The sequence below is a fragment of the Rousettus aegyptiacus genome, unplaced genomic scaffold (genome assembly GCF_014176215.1).
Source record: "Rousettus aegyptiacus isolate mRouAeg1 unplaced genomic scaffold, mRouAeg1.p scaffold_m13_p_6, whole genome shotgun sequence".
Classification (NCBI taxonomy): Eukaryota; Metazoa; Chordata; class Mammalia; order Chiroptera; family Pteropodidae; genus Rousettus; species Rousettus aegyptiacus.
This window is the reverse complement of record NW_023416309.1, coordinates 17,543,618-17,562,360: the sequence shown is the minus strand read 5'-3', so window position 1 is coordinate 17,562,360 and position 18,743 is coordinate 17,543,618. Positions and strand designations below refer to the sequence as shown.

The window sequence follows — 18,743 nt, the reverse complement described above, 5'->3', positions numbered from 1 at the left end:
ATGTTAAAAATAAAAATAAAAGTTGCTTTTCTAAAGCAGGCTAATTTTTCAAATCTTTTATTTGGTCTATAAAACTCACATTTTAAAACATTGCAGGGGGTAGAAGAATCACAATCACAATTCCTTGGCACCATGACAGCATCATTGTACTAGCTAGATGAGGGATGGTATATGAAGTTTATTAAGATATTTTCAGTGAGGACAAAAATTACTTAAAAGTATAGGTTCATAATCACAAAGTTCAAAATTAGTATTTAAGCGAAAACTAAAATTTTAAAAGCAAGTTATGTTGCTGTCAAAAGCTTGCCTACAAAAAGCCCAAATCAATGGTGACACACGAGTTGAATGGTAAAGAATTTAAAGGGGGATAAAAATGGTTTATTGAATGAAATCAGCCTTGGAATTTAAACAAAAAAATGACATTTTAAAATTTGTTCTAAGCACAGTAATAAAACAGTTTAGTATTTGAAGCTTCTCATTTTTGCTTATTTTCAGCAATCATAAAAATGTTATTCCATCTCAGTACAAAACAGTTCAAGAATATAATACATATTTCTTGATAACATTTCTATCAGCATTTGAGAAAGACCACCTAAAAATCTATCGGTTCTAATCGAAGATACCAAATTAGGTTATGGAAGAAATCTTAAAGTAAAATGTTAGTTTTAATAATTTCAAAAGTTAAAGTATGTTCTTAACTGAGGAAAAGATTCTGCAGAATAACCCCATCTTAGAAGGGGGGAGGCCATGATTCACTGTTTGAAAGGTTAACAGGCTTAGTGAGTAGCTGAAATTAGACTAAAAGGGGGGAAAAGGTCCCGAGTAGTGGTGCTATTCAAGTGATTAAAGGTAACTTTACAGATTAAATTCTTGGTGTGCTATAAGCAATATAACAAGATTAGTGTTTATTGAAATGGTTTCAAGTATGTGTTTCATAGCAGGGCTGAGACCATATATTCATCTACTAAAGGCCCTGGCTTAGAAGTGCTCAGTATATGGTGAATCATTTACTCATATACAGCAATAGTAGACTCCTACAATGTAGTGCTTCTTAAAATTTATTTGAAAAATCTGCAAGTAGCAACAGGGTAAAAGGATGATAGTTTAACTTCCTTTCAAAATAAGGAAAAAGTTGAAGCAAAATACCTCTTTTACCCACTATCAGCAAGTACATTGATTTTAGAGAGGAGGAAGACCGAAAAGAAATAGGATAAAATATTGGCCTTTTCCAATGGAAAATGGGCAAATAAAGTCAGCATAAAATCATACCAAGCTAATGGAAAATCTGAATTGGAATATTAATACTTATAATAAAAAGTTTATGTGTTTCCAGTCTTTCTCTGAGAACCATAAAGCTTTAAAGTGCATTAAAATTACAGGCACCACAAATACCAACTTGACAACCTGGAGAATAAATCTGAAGCCCTATTTTTAAGAAGGCCTTTAAAAAAATAAGGCAAATGTGTTAGCTATGCTATCTGGCCTTTTTCACTAAGAGTTACATGATTGTTACATGAATTAAGCTAAATTTATTTTAAAGCATGCCCTGTTGAAAACTCTGAATGGAGAGGAAATATCAAATTATACAACTTCTACTTCCCATGAATATGTGGAAGATAAAACTTACAAATACTGGCTGAAAGCTGCTTAAGAAGTGTTTAAGATGTGTATATGTTCATATATAACATTCATCGTAGGTACTTTCATACAATAAGGATTTTAGTTGTGGCATCTTACGGCAAGTTAGATGAGCATCTCTGAATCAGCAACGCGTGGCAGGAATCACAAACCCGTACTGGCTTTGGTGAAGAAGGCAAAGGCAGTTCATTGTCAGAGCAAGCATTACAGAAAATTTCCCCACAGTTTCTACAGTGGTGCTATTGGAAAAATCAGGAAAAAAAAAAAAAAATATATATATATATATGAATAAAATTAGAAGCCATATTTGCACTAAAACTTTTGGACTCACTTCCTACTTCCCTTACCTTTCTCTTGGAGAGAGAGAATTCTTTTTCACAAAGCTTACAGTGTGTTGCTTCTTTGTCTTTCAACCAAACCATCCCCTAGGAGGGAGGAAGAGTATAAATGTTAATGCTCAAGTTGGTCACACTAAAAATCACGTGAGAAATATTTTTAAGAACATTTTACTGGACTATATAGATGAATCAAAAATGGTCCTTTTTCTGAGAGATACATAATTGTAGATTGTGGAATCTGCTTCAATATAATATGGGTGAGAGAAAAGGGATATGGGTTGACTGGCCATATTTTGATAAATATTGAAACTAGGTAATTGTTTATCATTGTATGTCTGAACATTTCCATGATAAAATGTTTTTCAAAAATAAAAAATGTTACCGATGGGAATTCTCTTTAAGGAAAATCTTAAAGATTATCCAATCCAACAACATTTTTAAGGATAAATTTTCACTATGTGAAATGCATTTTAGTTTGGCTTTTTAAGTTAATTCCCTAAAATTTGAAGAGAATTTGGAAATCAGATGTTTGAGTTCATTATTTTAAGTAAGATTTCACCTTAAATTCAGTTTTACATTGCTATTAATTTCCCTCGAGTCCTCTTAAATGTAATAGCTCAGTAGAAAATAGAAAGTCTTAAACAGGTGGGAGTTAAAATTTGTAACTTGACCCGTTCTTAGCCAACCAAGATTCTGGCTAGAAAGCATTTTTTCCTTATGAAAGCAACGTTGTTAGATGGTTTCATTATGTTTTATAATGAAAAGACCCAAGTGAAGGAAGAATCCTCATTGCTCCTGATTAGTCTCATCACATGTTCTTTTTAAAAACACTTGAACTAAGCCACATTGCTGCTACTTCCAAAGAACCAAGTATGACTGAATCCAGCTCAAGAGGCGAACAAGTGTTACCTATGAAGTACCTGTGAGGCATAAGGACCTTTATCACCAAATGAGAAAAAAAATTTATCCAAAGAAGCCCACAGGTACATTCTTCAAAACCTGAGTTTTCTTAAAAGACTTTTCTGACAATTCTTTGAAGAAAGATGAAAAAACAGCATTCACAGACAAAAATCACAAGGTTAATTTCAGATATTTTTGTTTTAATAACTAGCACCTAATAGCAAAAATAAGAGATGGTGCTGGCTTATTGCTGAGGCAGTTGGCCTTCTTAGTACACAGGATTTTAAGAACTGAAGGCTTAAATTAGACAGTTCATATCAGACAAACACCAGCAAAAAATCAGATGACTTGAATTTTTTTAAAGCAAGATATGAGACCTTAAGTAATCTAACCCAACTTCGACACCATAAAAAGAAAAGGGACTTGCTAAATGTCCCAAAGCCACCTAGTGGAAGCTGTTGCCCAGCTTTGTAAGGGCTGGAGAGCCAAATGTTAAGCAGATTTCTAAGCAACATCATTATGTTCAGAGATAATCTTTCTGACATCAGGGCTGGGCCTTCCAAACTTATTTTGACTGAATTTCCCCTGCCCATCTCCCAAGGAGAAAAGTTGTATACTCTAGGTTAAGTCTAGTGTGTCAGCTGGAAGGGATCTCAGAGATCAGTACCTACAGCTCTCATTTTACAAATAAGAAAATAAGGTCCAGAATGCTAAAATTGCTTCTTAAGGAAACACAGCTGTTACAAGCAGAGCTAAGACTAGAAGGGAACAAGCTATTGCTCTGCAAACAAATGGCTATTTTTCTCTAATTCTTGAATGTCAGCCACCCAATTTCTATCCCTCCCTCTCCCTGCTTCCCCAGACAGGATATTAATTAGAGGATCCTTTTCTGGGAAACTCAACTGCCCCAGAGAAAAGTCCTGTAGTTAGAGAGGGTACCTAATGGTTTGCTATTTCACAGATTTCTCTATGCTACAGCCTACCAGTTTACAGCAATCCCCTCCACAGACACATACCTTCCACGCAGCCATCACATACAGGGCTTCCAAGGCTTTGTCTTTTATTAAAATTAGGATTACCCAACATTTGAGGAATGACTTGGGCATGAGGTATTTCAGTCAAAGAAAACAAAGCCAAGAATAAAATTCAGAAGAACTACAGAATGGCAGTAGCAAAAGAAAACTTTAAAGAGTTATTTTAAAAAGAAGGGAGCAAATAAGAGCCTGCTGGATATGGTAGCAGAACTAAGTTTCACAGAAGGTTGTACCTGGAGGTTGCATAAGCCATTAGACGTAACTTCCGGTTTACAGGCAATAAGGACATAGTGGAAGAAGTTTAAGACTACTATGAACAAGCAATCAGATAAAATCCAGAACATGATAAACCATAGGACAGCTTTCCCAGACTCAGTAACTGGTCAATAGCAAAGACAAAAAATAAAAAATAAAAAGTAACATGTAAATCTATTTTCATACATATGAAAATGTGGAAATCTAGGTATTTTTTGTATCGATTTTTTTTTAGCATTTTATTATTAGTTTCTAGTACATAATACATCAGTTAGACATTTATATAGTTTAGGAAACGATACCTCCGATTACTCTAGCTTCCCTCTCTGGCTCTCCACCTAGACATTACATTACTACTAACTGCATTCCCTATGCCGTGCTCCCCATCCCCATGACCATCTATCAATTAATAATTTGTACTTCTTTACCCCTTCCCTCTTTTTCTGAGCAGATATTTTATTGAAGGTAGACATGAATAATAAAACTATAAAAAACAATGATTAACACAAAGTAGAGGATTGTTACTATAGGGAAGAGAATGTGATCACAGAGTACCATGTTCCATTATAAGCTAAAGCAGAGAGTAAGCCAGTATTTTTAAGTTGTACTGTATGTCTCTCTTGTATACATGAAATATTTAACAGTGAAAAAAATTTTAGTTTAATGACAGTTGGGCAAACATCCCTACCATCTAAAAAAGTGAGAGCAAAATAAAGGTATAGGTAGATACGCAAATTCTTCAAGTCTTTATCTTCATTCACCACTTTTCAGGAAGCTGCTGAAGGATGCATTGACCAAAACAAAGGAGTAAACCAAGAAGTTACAAGGTTTTAAGTTAACAGGAGTTTTAACATGAAAAGGGTAAAGGGAATTCTAAGAATGGCAGCAAAGGGAAATGTCAGGACAGTGGTGACCGACCAGACAGAAGCAGAAGAGAGCACATAACTCCAAGAATGATGATTCCAAGGAAAAAAGAACTAACCAATTACCTCCTTGATTTTACCATGTGAAAAACTTTAATCAAGAGCACTTTATAGAGGTATAAGAAAACACTGATGTTCAAATACACCTAAACAACAACAAAAAAGATTTCCTCCAGAGGAAATAAAAAGTAGTTCAAGAAAGAAAGAAAATATAATCACAGTATACTTACTACCTGGTCCAGCAAGAACAATATTTAAATAGTCATAATAATATACAGTAAATGAATTCCAAGAAAATTTTTACTTAATTATACTGGGAGGACAGTGAGAAGACCAGGATGAGAGTCTGCACAACTCATCAACCATGTTAAACCAGGCAATAGTTAAGTCTTAAATAAATTAAGAGCAAGCAGTATATACACAGCACATTACTTAGAAATAGGGGGATAAATGCCAGAAGAAACAACTAAAAGAATTTAAAATAGCTCCCTTCAGATGGCAGGACTTGGAGTGGATAAGGAACAAGGGAGTGAAGAACAAGAGGCTGCTACCATTATTTAAGTCTTTCTGGCACTATTCGGCTTTTAAAATTATTTTCATGTAACACTGTAATAGAAAAACAAAATGGATAGCCAGTGCTGGAAACCATCTGTCATTGAAGTGTTCAAACAGAGACTATTTTTGCCTAGGTTGTAAAAAGGATCCTTCTACCCAGACACATTCAGAAAACTGATAAATGTACCAATCGCTTTCACATATATTAACCTACCCAATATTCAAAGCAACCCTATGCAAAATTATAAGCCCATTTCAGAAGAGGAAACAGACTCCTAGAGGGTATGTGACTTGCTGAAGGTCAAAAACCAGTAATAGACTGGCATAGGAACTCAAGGATTCTCAAATGCAAAGGCAATTTCACTCTATTATGCCATACTCTGTAGGAAAATAGACAAAATTATTTCTAACACAAAGATTATTAATGTGATTCTAAAGGTATAGGAAAGAGCTGGATCCCCAACACCCAGGTCCCCCAATTCAGTGTTTCTACCTCTATAAATCCTGGAATTCAATATAACTTAGAGATTATACACAGCTTTACCTTCTATTGAAGACTTTCATTCATATAGATCTGTACCTTCCTACTTGAGGAAAACTCTTTCTACTCACCTGCAATGCTTTGTTGGCTTCTTTTATATCTTCTATTTTAAGTTTTGATCTAAAAAAGATTACAAATAGGCCCAAATTTCAGTACATATATTTTAATACATAACCTATAGTAATTCATTAGAAAGGAATTGCTTTTTCACAGGATATAAAATCGTATAAACTACATAATTCTAATGATCTTCTTTCACTAATGGTATTATATTTTCCTATATTTTCTAAATGTCCAAAAGCAAAAATGTAATTTTTAAATTTTAAAATTGCTTTTTTAAGGAAAGAATATTGGCATTTTCATGTGGTTAAGACAATATTATTAGGTATCATTTATTGTTGGCTTGTTCTGCTAGGCACTATGCTATAAACTTTGTACACGTAATCTCATTTAATCTTCAAAAAAACCTATTTTAAAGAGGAAGAAAGTGAGGTTTGATGAGGTTTAGTTTGTAACAAGAAGTGGAGGTGGTAACTCGGAGAACCCTGGTCTGTGAGACTCCAAAGCCCACACACGCTAACCAGTATGCACACTATTTTGTCTAGCAGATGCAAAAAGTGGAAACATTAAAATACAGTTATAATACTTTTTAACCTTTGAAATACATGTTAATGAACATAGAGATTATAAATAGTAATATTTAATTACTTGTGATCCCACTACCCAGAGATGATCATTTCTACATGTCACCAAGTAGTGTATTTTAAATGGAATCACCAGGCCCCAGTACACAAGCATGTGGGAGGAGACGCCCCAGCTTCAAAGATCCAGTTCTTAAAAAAGTGAAAATGGCAACATCCATAGGTCAGAGGTGGAAGTCGGGGGGTGGGGGGTGTAAAAGTGGGGGAAATAAAGGTACATAAAATACTAAAGTCTCTGCTACCGAAGTAGAACATTAGGAACTAGCTTCACCATACAAAATACTCTTTGTGCAAGACATTAAAACGAAGTGCTAGTCTTTTTTCTGGCTCATACTGACTTACATTGGGAATAGTCAGTGTAAAATTACACGGTGTAAAAATATCAGAATAATCAAATTTTCTTGGCTGAATTCACATCTACAAAATGTGCCAAAGGAAAACTGATTCAGGTGGGAGTAGTAGCCAAAACAGTAACTGTGCTACACAGAAAAATTGAATATGGAATGAATGTAGCTTAATAGTATTCACTATAAAAATACTTTATGAAATTCACTGGTTGTTAATACTGGTTAAAATACCTTTGTTTACAAATATGGGCTCTAAAAAGCCTGCCTCTTCTGATACAAATTGTCAAAGTATCATAAAGAAAGGGGTATCAGTTACAGTTCCAATAAACACAGTGTTCAAGAACACTTTTTCCTTGTCCTACACAGGGAGGAAACACATGTCTATATTATTTATTTTAATTTGCTTTAAAAAAAATTTTAATTTTAATTTTTAAATTGTTGACATACAAATATTATAATTTTCTCTTATTTAGGAACATGTATTTTAGTGTGTGAAAATATTTGACCATGGCATGAACACAGCATAGAGAAGGGTCAAAATAAAATGTGCAAGTATAATAAATGTGATACGATTAATTATGACACTATAGGAAAGCATACATAAAATATAACAAGCCTCTGATAATTCTAAAATGGCTGCTTTTGAGGGGGAAGAAAAACTAAAAAGTTTAATTATATGGAAAGAATAGTACTTATAGAATACTACATTTAGAGGAGTCCTGGTAATTTCGTTTTCTAAACTAAAAAATTGTTGTTAGAATTTAAGCCTTGATGAGGATAAGGAAAAACCTGATTATCATCCTTTATGTATTTTAAACTATCAGTCATTATAACACAGATTAATTACTCTAAATTCTCCTCTTTGAATATTCCACCCTAATATTTCATATGTTCCATGTTTTCTTCAAATATGAATAGTTCATTTTCATTTATTTAATCCTAAATGTCTACTACAATTATAATTTATTTAGAAGAATAACATTTAAAGCCTTTCAAAGCTAAGCAGGGGTCAAGCCTGGTTAATACTTGAATGGGAGACCACCTAGGAGGCAAGCATAAAAATAAAAATATAAGAAAATAAGGGATTGCAAACTGACAAGGTCCTTGCAATCTGTGAGGTCAACCAAAGGTTGTCTTGCCTAAAAATAAAATAAAATAAAATAAAATAAATAAAATAAAATATAAAATAATAAAATAAAATTAAATTAAATTAAAATAATAACAAACAAATAAATAAATAACAAAGCCTTTCAAAAAAATCTACCAAAAATTTTCTTTATAAGGATCCTTCAATAAAAAATCAGGAGTAAATCTGCCATTAAAAGTATTTTCCTAAATTAGTCATTTACATTTAAAGTCATAGGTTCAGAATGTAAGCATTAGGAAATAATTTTCAGATCCAACCTGCTCATCTTAGAGACAAGAAAACTGATATTCTGGTTGTTATTCTGGTTGTTATGGGGGAAAAGCATGTGCTAGGTGCTTTACAGGGGTCCCCAACTCCTGGCCTGTGGACCGGTACCTGTCCTTGGCCTCTTAGGAACCAGGCCACACAATAGGAGGTGAGCAGGAGGCCAGAGAGTGAAGCTTCATCTGTATTTGCAGCCACTCCCCCAGCACTAGTATCACCACCTCAGCTCTATCTCAGATCATTAGGCATTGGATTCTAATAGGAGCACTGTCCCCTGGTGCCAAAAAGGTTGAGGACTGCTGCTTTAACATACTTATTCTCAGTTAATTAGAAAAAGAACTCTGCGGGGATTTTATAACTCTCTGATTTACAAACAGATAAGTAAGTTTAATAAATGCCCCTAAGTCACAGATTGGTAGTATATTAATTCCTGTGACATTAATGAATACTAATTTTTTAATTTAGTCATAACTTGAAAATGCAAATTTCAAATGCCAACTTTAAAAACTATTCTTTCTGAAATTTAAGTCCCCTTTTAACAAAATTAAATGTTTCATATTATTATATATAACCTTTCCTTCCCACTCCCCATTTTAAGTAATTAATTAATTTTTATGGTGACATTAGTTAACGAAATCCAGTAAGTTTCAGCTGTACACTTTAACAGTAAGGCATATATATATTTACACTGTGTGTTCACCTCCCATAGTTAGATTTCTTTCTGTCATCACATATTTGACACATATTCTTAAGTAAAAACACAAACTTCAGAAGAATATGGACACAATGGAGTTACACAGGAACTAGGTATACAATGGAAAAATTTAGTAGTCAAAATAACTCTTGAAATTCCTTAAATACTCCATAAAGTTCAGTACAGATTGTTGAGTGTATCTAACCTAGAGTGGTAATTTTCAAGCGAACTAAAATTTGAGAAACAATGAACCAGAATAAAGGAAAAAACAAAAGATTGAATTCAGCTATCTGGGCAATCTCTAGTAGTTAGTGGATGATGGGTGAAAAATAATACACAGTCCTTGTTCTACTATTCTGTTTTAATATTAAACCTTCATGATCTTAATAAATGTAAATATATTTTTTCACTGTTGAGTTCCTGGCATTTAGAACAGTGCTGGGCACATAGTAGAGACTCAATAAGTATTTCTTAAATGAAGAAATGGGAAATAAGGTAATAAGCACTTAGCACAGTGTCTGGCTCAAAGTGCTCAATAAACTGATGCCAGATAAGATTCAAAATCCTGCTTATCAGAATCACAATGCAAATCACTATTTGAATTTGTAGAAACAAAAGTGTTATCTTTTTGAATACTAATTTCTTTTGTAGTTATGGTGAACTACTCTCTTCTATGCCCTTGGAAATTGGACACAAGACTCTTTAATGGAATCCCATCTTTAGCAAAACACACACCACCTGGAACAAGGAGGAAACCGTAAGAAACAACACCATTTCTCTTTCTTGTCCTTATAGAAACCCAATAACACTTCATTACAATAGAACCACCCACACCATATAAAGTTAAGCCCCTACTCTATCCAGCCGGAGTAAAATACCCTTCACTTCTCACAATGTTGGCTCCCTCTCAAAACACTCTGAAAAAGCTCTCTCCAGATATTTTGAAAATTTGGCTTCTGTTGTTCTGAGAAAATATATATAAAATAAAGTTCCGAATTCTCTGATTTGAAGAAATTAAACAAGAGTCTTAGCTGTCATCTAGAAAAAGTTCAGAGGTAAGATATAATAAAATGAACATAACTTTAAAAAAATCTAACTTACAGTTTTATTTGTTAATCTTTAAAGTTTTTGTTTGGTTTTAATAGCTCATGTCTTTTCCATGTTTAAACTTTTCTGCCTATTTGGTTTGGCACACTCATATCTTTATAAAAATCAGTTTAAATCAGACTACTTAGTTGAAGGAAAAAAAGAAAAATTACTCGCTAAGTTTGTTGCCAAGTTCCTGAAGAGCTTGTTCCTGTTCATGATATACTTTTTTCAACTGCTGATTTTCATCCTGGAGGTTAAGGAACTCCTTTGAAACAATAACAGAAAATGTAATTTAAGAAAAAGAAACAAGAAATTCCACATTGTATACATACCATTAATTAGGAACAAAATCCTTTAGCTTTTTATATAAGAAAACAGAACTAATGTCCAAAGCTCTTTCAGAGCTACTCTTTTATATCATCCATTTTTCATTCATTTAATCTCCTTACCAATATTTTTAAAGATGACTAGTATATTCTATTTCCTTGGTATAAATATAAAAATTATGGTTTGATTCTCTTTTTAAATACCTTTCATCAAAATGTAATTTTAAAAGTTTTACCACCATTTACTTTTTTAAGAGTAATGATTTGTTGAGTCTCATGTCTAAGATGAGATAAGGCATCTTTCTCCTTTTGAAGATCTTCCTGCAAAGTCTGCCTCCATTCCTTCTCAATCTTCAAATCAGTTTCCAGTTGCACCCTTGAATGACAAACAATAAACAGAAACTCAGTGCTATTTTTTACATGACAGTTGTTTGTATTCTTTAATAATAGCATCTTTTTGATGACTTTTGTCTTTATAATTCATTTCTGCTGATATTTTCTTTCATAAATATTTTTTGGTAAGCAAGTTCAGCAGCACAAAGTATCAGTTTATTTGCCAACCACGAGAACTCCTTGCTAAGGAATAATTTATATCATTTATTAACTCTTGTATACATGAATGCTATATAAGCACAGAAAATGCCTGGAAGGGAACACTATACTATAAAAACTGGATTCATTTTGGGAATGGAATCGAGGAGAGAACGTGGGGTTTTAATTACATGTCTATGCCATGTGGAAAATTATACAACAAACTAATGAAAAGTCTTGTTCTCATGTAAGTATTACAGCAACCACTAAATCAATTTAACATCAGTAACAAAAGTTAGTTCAAAGAGCTACTTTTCAGATTACTGTTGGAAGCTGACCAATTACAGGACAAATGTAAGACCAATGAGACACTGGGGGAAAATCCACAGCCTAGAAATGCCAGTTCACATTTGAAAGCACTTCTTTATTATTCTTACAAAAGGTGGTAGCTGGCAAACAAAAGCAATCCAAATCTTACATTTATGACGACCAAAAAAAGTCATTTTGATAATTATTGTTCACAAGTAGGTATAACAAGCAAGGCATATACTAATAATGCTACAGTGTCTCTTACATTTTAATTGTAATATAATTACATTAAAACTTTTGTTTCCTCATAAAGTAAGCATTTATGGCAACATTATTTCTCAATGAAGTAAATTTTTAAATTTATAGTGTTGAAGAAAAGAAATACCTCAAAATGGAATTTATAAATTGTTGATAAACACTATTTCACTACAAATTTAAAAGAAATGCAGAGAGACAATGAAAAAGTAGAGAGTTCCCTGCTGAGTGGCCTCATCATCCAGAACCAGAAAACAATGAGTAAACAAGCAAAGAAAAACGTTGCTTTTAAGTTATTATAAATATACTGTCAAAACACATGTTGACCACCAAAAGCAGAAATCATAAAGGTAAAAAAAGGAAAATAGAACTATATAAAAATTCAAAATGTATAAATGAAGAAAACACGATGAACAAAGTTTAATAGTAAATAGTAAATAAAGAGCTCTTACAAATATATATTAAAAAGCTGAACACCCCAGAGGAAAAAAATAAATGATATGAAATGGCAATTCACAAAATAAAGAAATGTAAGCAATCACTAGTAAATATGCAAATTCAAGAAATAAAGGACAATTTTTCAGGCTAAAGGACTCATTTAGGTTAATCGTGATATGATGGTGTAGACCTATAGTACTTGATATGATATAATGTCCATGATATAATAAATATCATAAAGAAGACACTAAAGAGTATGTAGCATGATCCTCTTTCTAAAAACATAAAATACCAAAATAATGTAATACCAAACATAAATAAATAAGAATATTCATCGAAAAAGTCCCAACTGCCCACTTTTACAGTAATGGTTCCAATTTTTCTAAGCCATCAGGGATCCTTCCTGATCTCCAAATTGTTAACACATTCATGCTTGACCAAAACAGCACCAAATGAGAGAAAAAGTTATTTTCATGGTTTTAGCAGGAACAAACATCTCTCTGCCGCTCTAGTCTCTTAATGAGTAGGTTAGCCCTATAGGAAAGGGCCAGGTACCTGTAGCATTATTTAGGTCATCCTTTTGGGCAAGGATCAAATAGCTGCACCACTGCAGAATAAACATCAGATTCGTCTTACCAACACATCTGTCAATCTCTAGAAGTGATTAAGTAATAGAATCCCCAGGTTTCAAAATTGTATTCTAGTGCCTGGCAGTGTCCTAGTCTGGCTTTTCTTGTTTTTCATTTGGCAGGGCACAGGGACTTAAACAACAAAACCCTTGGCATCATTAAGAAAAGTGTTGACTTAAACATTCATGATTTTTGTTGCCAAGGGAGCCCTAAAAGTACTGGCTGTCCTTTTGTGAAAATCTTAAAATTAAAAGAAAATATTTGCTGAGTGTTTTTTTATTTGGGGAGAGTTAGTTTTCAACCAAGGTAACATTCTCTGCCCTAAAGCCTTATTCTATATATCAATTTCTCAAAATGCTATTTTTTGTGGTAGATTTAAAAAGAACTTAAAATTTTGGTTCTGCACAAGATGGAGTAAACATATTTCTACCTCTCCCTCCAACTAAGTTGTTAAAAAACCTTGGACATCATATATAAACAAATAGAAGATTCTGAAAAGCAGAAAGACGATGGCAGACCAGCTAAAAACCCCAGGACTCAAGAAATAGCATGGTGATAAGTTCTCTGAGGCGTTTTTTTGTTTGTTTGTTTGCCTCCTATATAGCTGAGACTGAGTTTTGAAGCCACCTCCAACTCACAAAGAACAATGGGCACAAAACGAAATAAAGCCCCAAGAAAGGTATGTTCTCTGTTGCCAAAGAGCTGAGAAGAGGAAGCCTACATAACATAATAAAAATCTTTTTGACAATAAATACTCTATTCCAGCAAAACACCAGAGGTGGGGGGTGGGGTGAAATTGGCCTCCTGATCACTGTCAGCAAAGGCCAAATGGGGATCCTAAATGTCCTTCCTCACCTGGCAATAATGTCCCTCCCAATCCCCACTGTGGTGATATCAGAGAAGACCAAATGGGGAGTCAGAGCTTTTACAACTTCCCAGCAATAATGAGTTTTCTCACCTCCTCCACCCCTATGGTATTAATGGAGGCCACGTGGGGAGCCTGCACTTTTATCCCCATGCATCGGTAACAAGGCACTTTTTACTCTATATACAAGTCTATTATATGAAGTACTAACAAAAATGTTCTCAGAAAACATCAAGTTCTTTGATAATATAGGTTCCTTGGAGTTACAAAGGCCTATGATACTTAGTATCTAGAAACATAATAGCCATTAGATTAATGTTAAACAGCAGCTGAAAGAATAAAACTCCCTGAGAAAGAAGGCAAGAAAAACAGTTGAAAGTGCTCTGTTGAAACAGATGTAAAATCATAACTTTTACCATAAGTATGTTTTCTAATTTTTTTATTTTTTAAGAACTCCACAATCTATATGGCATCATTAAGTAAATAAAAATACAGGTATTCTACCATATGTGCAAAAAGCAGGGGTTGAGGGGTGGGAATTATGTTAATACAAGTACTTGTTTCTAAGAGCAAAGTACTCACAGCTGTTTCTCCTTTTGAGAGATTTGTTTCTGCAGACTGCTGGATTTACTCTGACACTCTTGTAGATATTTCTTGTCCTCATCTTCAGCTTCCATTTGCGCCTTCTCTGCTTGCTGCAATCTGGTGTAATTCAAATCAACTTTGGGTAAAACTGAGGCTAGAACTAGGGTGTAAAAGGGTGAAGAAGACAAATAAAAGAAAAATGGGGAAATAGAAACATTTCTAAATGAAAACAAAGTTTGGGGGAAAACTCACAAACTCAAACGTGAAAGAGCCACACAATGTCTAGAAATTGTTTTGTGATTTTTTTCAATATAACATATAATATGCCCAGAATACTATCTTCAAATGTTTTATTTCTTGTTCATAATTAACAATGCAAAGCAATACAGCCTTTACCATTTTTGTAGAGCATAATGAATCAATTTTCAAAGTATAATAGATGTGTTACTGCTTTTACAAAACCATGAAAAGCATAGTACTCATGTCTACACTAGGTGAAGAAGCCGCATTGTTATATATTATATATTAGGATGTGTATGCCAGGAATCAAGTGTGCTAACAAGGCCAAGAGCAAAGATCTGCAATTACTTCATATAACAGCCAAGTCCTCCCTATAGGATCATTATGCTTTTATGAAATTATGCCAAAGCTGAATGTGTACGTGTTTGTGTTTTAACATTTAAAAGAATTTAGTACTAGCTGGCAATATTCTCTAGAGATTATTTTTGTTCCTCATCGATGAATTTTAAAAATTAGCTAAAATGTGATTTTCATTTTTTCTGTTTTTAATTATAAATCATTGCTTCTCCCTGTACTTAGCTCTACTCCCTACCTCCTACGGTCATCTAGGATTTTTTTAATTTAACTTCAATGTTGTTATAAAAAAACACCTCCCAAGTATTCAAGGGACATCAATTCCTTGTAGAGAATCATAAGAGAACTTTCTATTCAACTAACCAAAAAAATTGCCTCTTCTTTTCTTCCTTAAAACCATACCAATGGGGCAACCCCCACACATTTCAGAAGTATAAATTCCACTTTCAAGGAAAAGAGAGTAACATTCAAGTTATCTCTAAATCTAAACTTAAATTTAAAATATTAAGGTGGGGGAATGGGAGGCCCAAGCTTTTCTCTAATGCTACAAAAACTAAAATAAAAGTCAAAGTGAGTGAGGTAGGCCTTGAAGTTGTGCTATCATAGAATAGGGCTAAGGGGAACTAGAAACTTGAAGTGCTAAAGCACAAGATGATGGCCAATCTGGGTTATAAACTATTTTAAAACAGATTTAAAAATCAGTAAAATAGCCATTAGGCAAAGACTGGACTTATGGAGGAAAAAAAATCTGTGCCAACACATTGTGAAACCAAAGTTTAACTTATTTTTGAACAATTTTTATATTTTCCATCAAAAAGTAGCTTAAAAGGTAAAACTGCATTTGAAAATCCTGACCTCCAAAGGTCAATACTCAAATCAGCCATTGTGCACAAGGTTTTAGGGATGTGTTTTTGGAAATCCAAGTGCACCTGCTCTGCTTTATGGCAGTATATTACCACAGCAGCTGATCAAGAACTGTACAGGGTTCCTAATTACCCTTTTAGAATACTTAATAGCATAAATTCTTTTCTATTTAATATATTATAAAATTTTTGATTCTCTTTTAATCTGTTTAAATACAAGTGGTTTTCAGAAAGATATATCTTTGACCAGCTTGTACTGGTCCTGAGTGTCACTGCTGGCACATTTCACCAATGACATGGCAATTGTCCTAGTTTGAGTTAACAAATCACTGTCACTTCATAATGGAATGGACAGAAATCAAAGACAGAAAAAGGTAATAAAGATGTCCAAAATGTAAAAATGGGGATAAAGAAACAAAAAAGAAAAAAGAAGAAAGAGGATGTCAATAAAAGAATATTCATGTCAATAAACCATTAATAGTTATGTTTTCATAAGTAGATTCAAAGAAAGCAATGATAAGACATATGTTGACACCAACATGACAGGTCAATGGAAATACATTACATTTTCCAACAATAAAAGTGAAAAATGCCAATATAAAACAATTCAATTTAAACAAAATTATTTCTTGGGTTGAGCTGAGGGTCCTAGCTCAAGAAACACAATTAAACTGCTAACTCAGAAAGCCTGACTTCAGATAAAGAGATGGTGAATGAGAAAGGGTATGATAATCAATATGCATGGAAATCAATTAGAGATAATTCCACCATGGATTTAGTTCGTTTTTCACTTTTTTGAGGTTTTTATTTGTGCATTTGTTCTATGTAACATAAGAGACTGAGCCACATGAAACTGCTGATATTAGGCCTTTTTTAAAAATCTATAAAATGGCAAGTTCAAATGAATCGGCCTAATATAAAGCAACTTGATTCCATGCAACAACCAAAACAAAAAAAGGCAAAATTCTGCTGGGCTTAAAAAAACGATGTCCTAATCTAGATTTTCCTAATGGTTTTTTGTGGCAGGTATCAGAGTTGGATAAAGAAAAGAGAAAGTGGAGAGGAAAAAAAGAAGCTAAGAGTGGAAATGCTGTACCTCTGTTCCAACTGCCTCATAGCTAGAGTAATATTATTGGTTTTTTCTTCTAGTCGGGCAATTATTTCATTTTTTTCTTTCAAACCATCTTCAGAACCCTATTTATAAAAACACAAAAGCTATAGTAATCTGATTTTTAAACCTGAATATTTATAAATTTTGTATAGCATTTTGCTATGGGATTATTACTTTAAAATAAGCAGAGTTAATTTGTAGGTTAAAATACTCCTATGATATAAAGCAGTAGTACTACTAGTCTTCATTTAAAGTATATAAAGGAAAAACACCACTCAGTCTTCAATGTGTTTGGAAGATACCGAATAAACTTTCATAAAATGATATTTTTCAAATTAAATTATAAAGGGCTTTTGGCAAGCAGTCTATTTAACAAAAATAACATTTTATTAGAAAATTCATAATTATTATACTAAAGCATTTCAATCAAAATTAGATCTTTTTCAGAACAATACCGTATAAAGACGTTCACAAAAATATCTTGCATATTTAGACTGAGTGTTCCCCAAATATTTAATCTTTATACTGTCAAACTTTCAGCATTAGCAAATTCAGATAAGTGATTTTGCTTGTTCTTTTATACCTTTTTCATTGATACATTTCTTAAGCTTCCATTTAGAAAAAAAGTCACTGCTTTTTATTACCAATATGGCAGTTAAAATAGATAGGTTCATCTCTTAAAAAAATGTTTATACAAATATTCACTTTCAATTTATATGACAAGGAATTACAAGAATTTAAGAATGTTCCTTACCTGCAATTTTTGATACATCTCTATATTAATTGCTTTAACTTCCTCTAGCTGTTGTCGAAGGCCTATCAGGGTATCTTGTTTCTCATGGATATCTTTCTCCAACAACTTCATGGCAAGTTCAATCTCATGTTTCATACTGACTTGTACAGCTAGCTCATTTTCCACATCCTATAATTTCAACATATCAATTCACATGTCACTTCAGGAAGTCAAAATCAGATACACAACAGTTAATAATGAGACCAAGAAAGAGTTTCTATTCAATATGTAGACTACTCTTTGAGTTATAAGCCTCACTAAAAGGAATCAACCAGGCCCTCTAACAATATTCTAAATATTTTCAAATGCATACTTTGCTAAAGTGAAAGTGTTTTCTACATTCTGTTATCATTATTCTACTGGTTTGATAATGAAGTATGTTAATAGCTTATAAACTCAGTATAATTTTCCTAAAGGAAAAAAAAAACTGAAGCACTCTGTACAAGTAAAACCTAAAGATAACTCAAAAATCCCATTTCAGTTTCAAATTCTTCCCGTAAATAATTTTGCATCAGGAAGGAGAAGAACTTTCCAATATTAAAGACGAACAGCAAAAGGGATGAAAAGTCTGGCAATACTTTCTTCTTGACCTGAGTGGGAGTTACACGGGTATTTACATTATAATATACCATTTATATTTTTCTGTAGGTATTATATTTCACAATTTTAAAGGGTAAAAAATAAGTTAATTTTAAATGATTCTAGTAATATTTGAAAACATCATTCTATTTAATTTTTTGTAATGGTCACAATTCACTCATTTCACAGATTGTAATAGTTTAAAAACGCTGTTTAAAAAACAATATACAAATGGGAGCATAAAATTGAGGAGATTAGAGAGTGCGAATTGGCTAGTGTCACAGGGATCTGACAGTAACTAACCACCACGATGATGCTCTTTGGTTTCGAGGCCAACTACAAGGCGTCCTCCTCCCGCTGCAGCAATGCCTCCCCAGCTGGACACAGTCTCTCCTACTACCACTCACCTGCTGACTCTTTCTCGAGCATGGGCTCTCCT

At 33.2% G+C, this 18,743-nt stretch overlaps 1 protein-coding gene across 9 annotated transcripts in view; it reads right to left on the bottom strand.

Moving 5' to 3' along the window:
• Window positions 1–41: 41 nt before the first annotated feature.
• RUFY2 (RUN and FYVE domain containing 2) overlaps window positions 42–18,743 on the bottom strand; it is a 42,525-nt gene continuing 23,823 nt past the window's right edge. For 6 of the 9 annotated variants that reach the window (XM_016127325.2, XM_016127328.2, XM_016127327.2 and 3 more), the window contains 8 exons: window positions 17,687–17,854; window positions 16,918–17,015; window positions 14,362–14,481; window positions 10,999–11,128; window positions 10,597–10,691; window positions 6,256–6,304; window positions 1,986–2,063; window positions 42–1,877 (listed from right to left, as the gene is read on the bottom strand). In XM_016127325.2, coding sequence (XP_015982811.2) covers window positions 1,734–1,877; window positions 1,986–2,063; window positions 6,256–6,304; window positions 10,597–10,691; window positions 10,999–11,128; window positions 14,362–14,481; window positions 16,918–17,015; window positions 17,687–17,854 — 882 coding nt within the window. In that variant the 3' untranslated portion in view covers window positions 42–1,733. The other 3 variants (XM_016127331.2, XM_016127330.2, XR_004951444.1) reach the window with 2 other exon arrangements.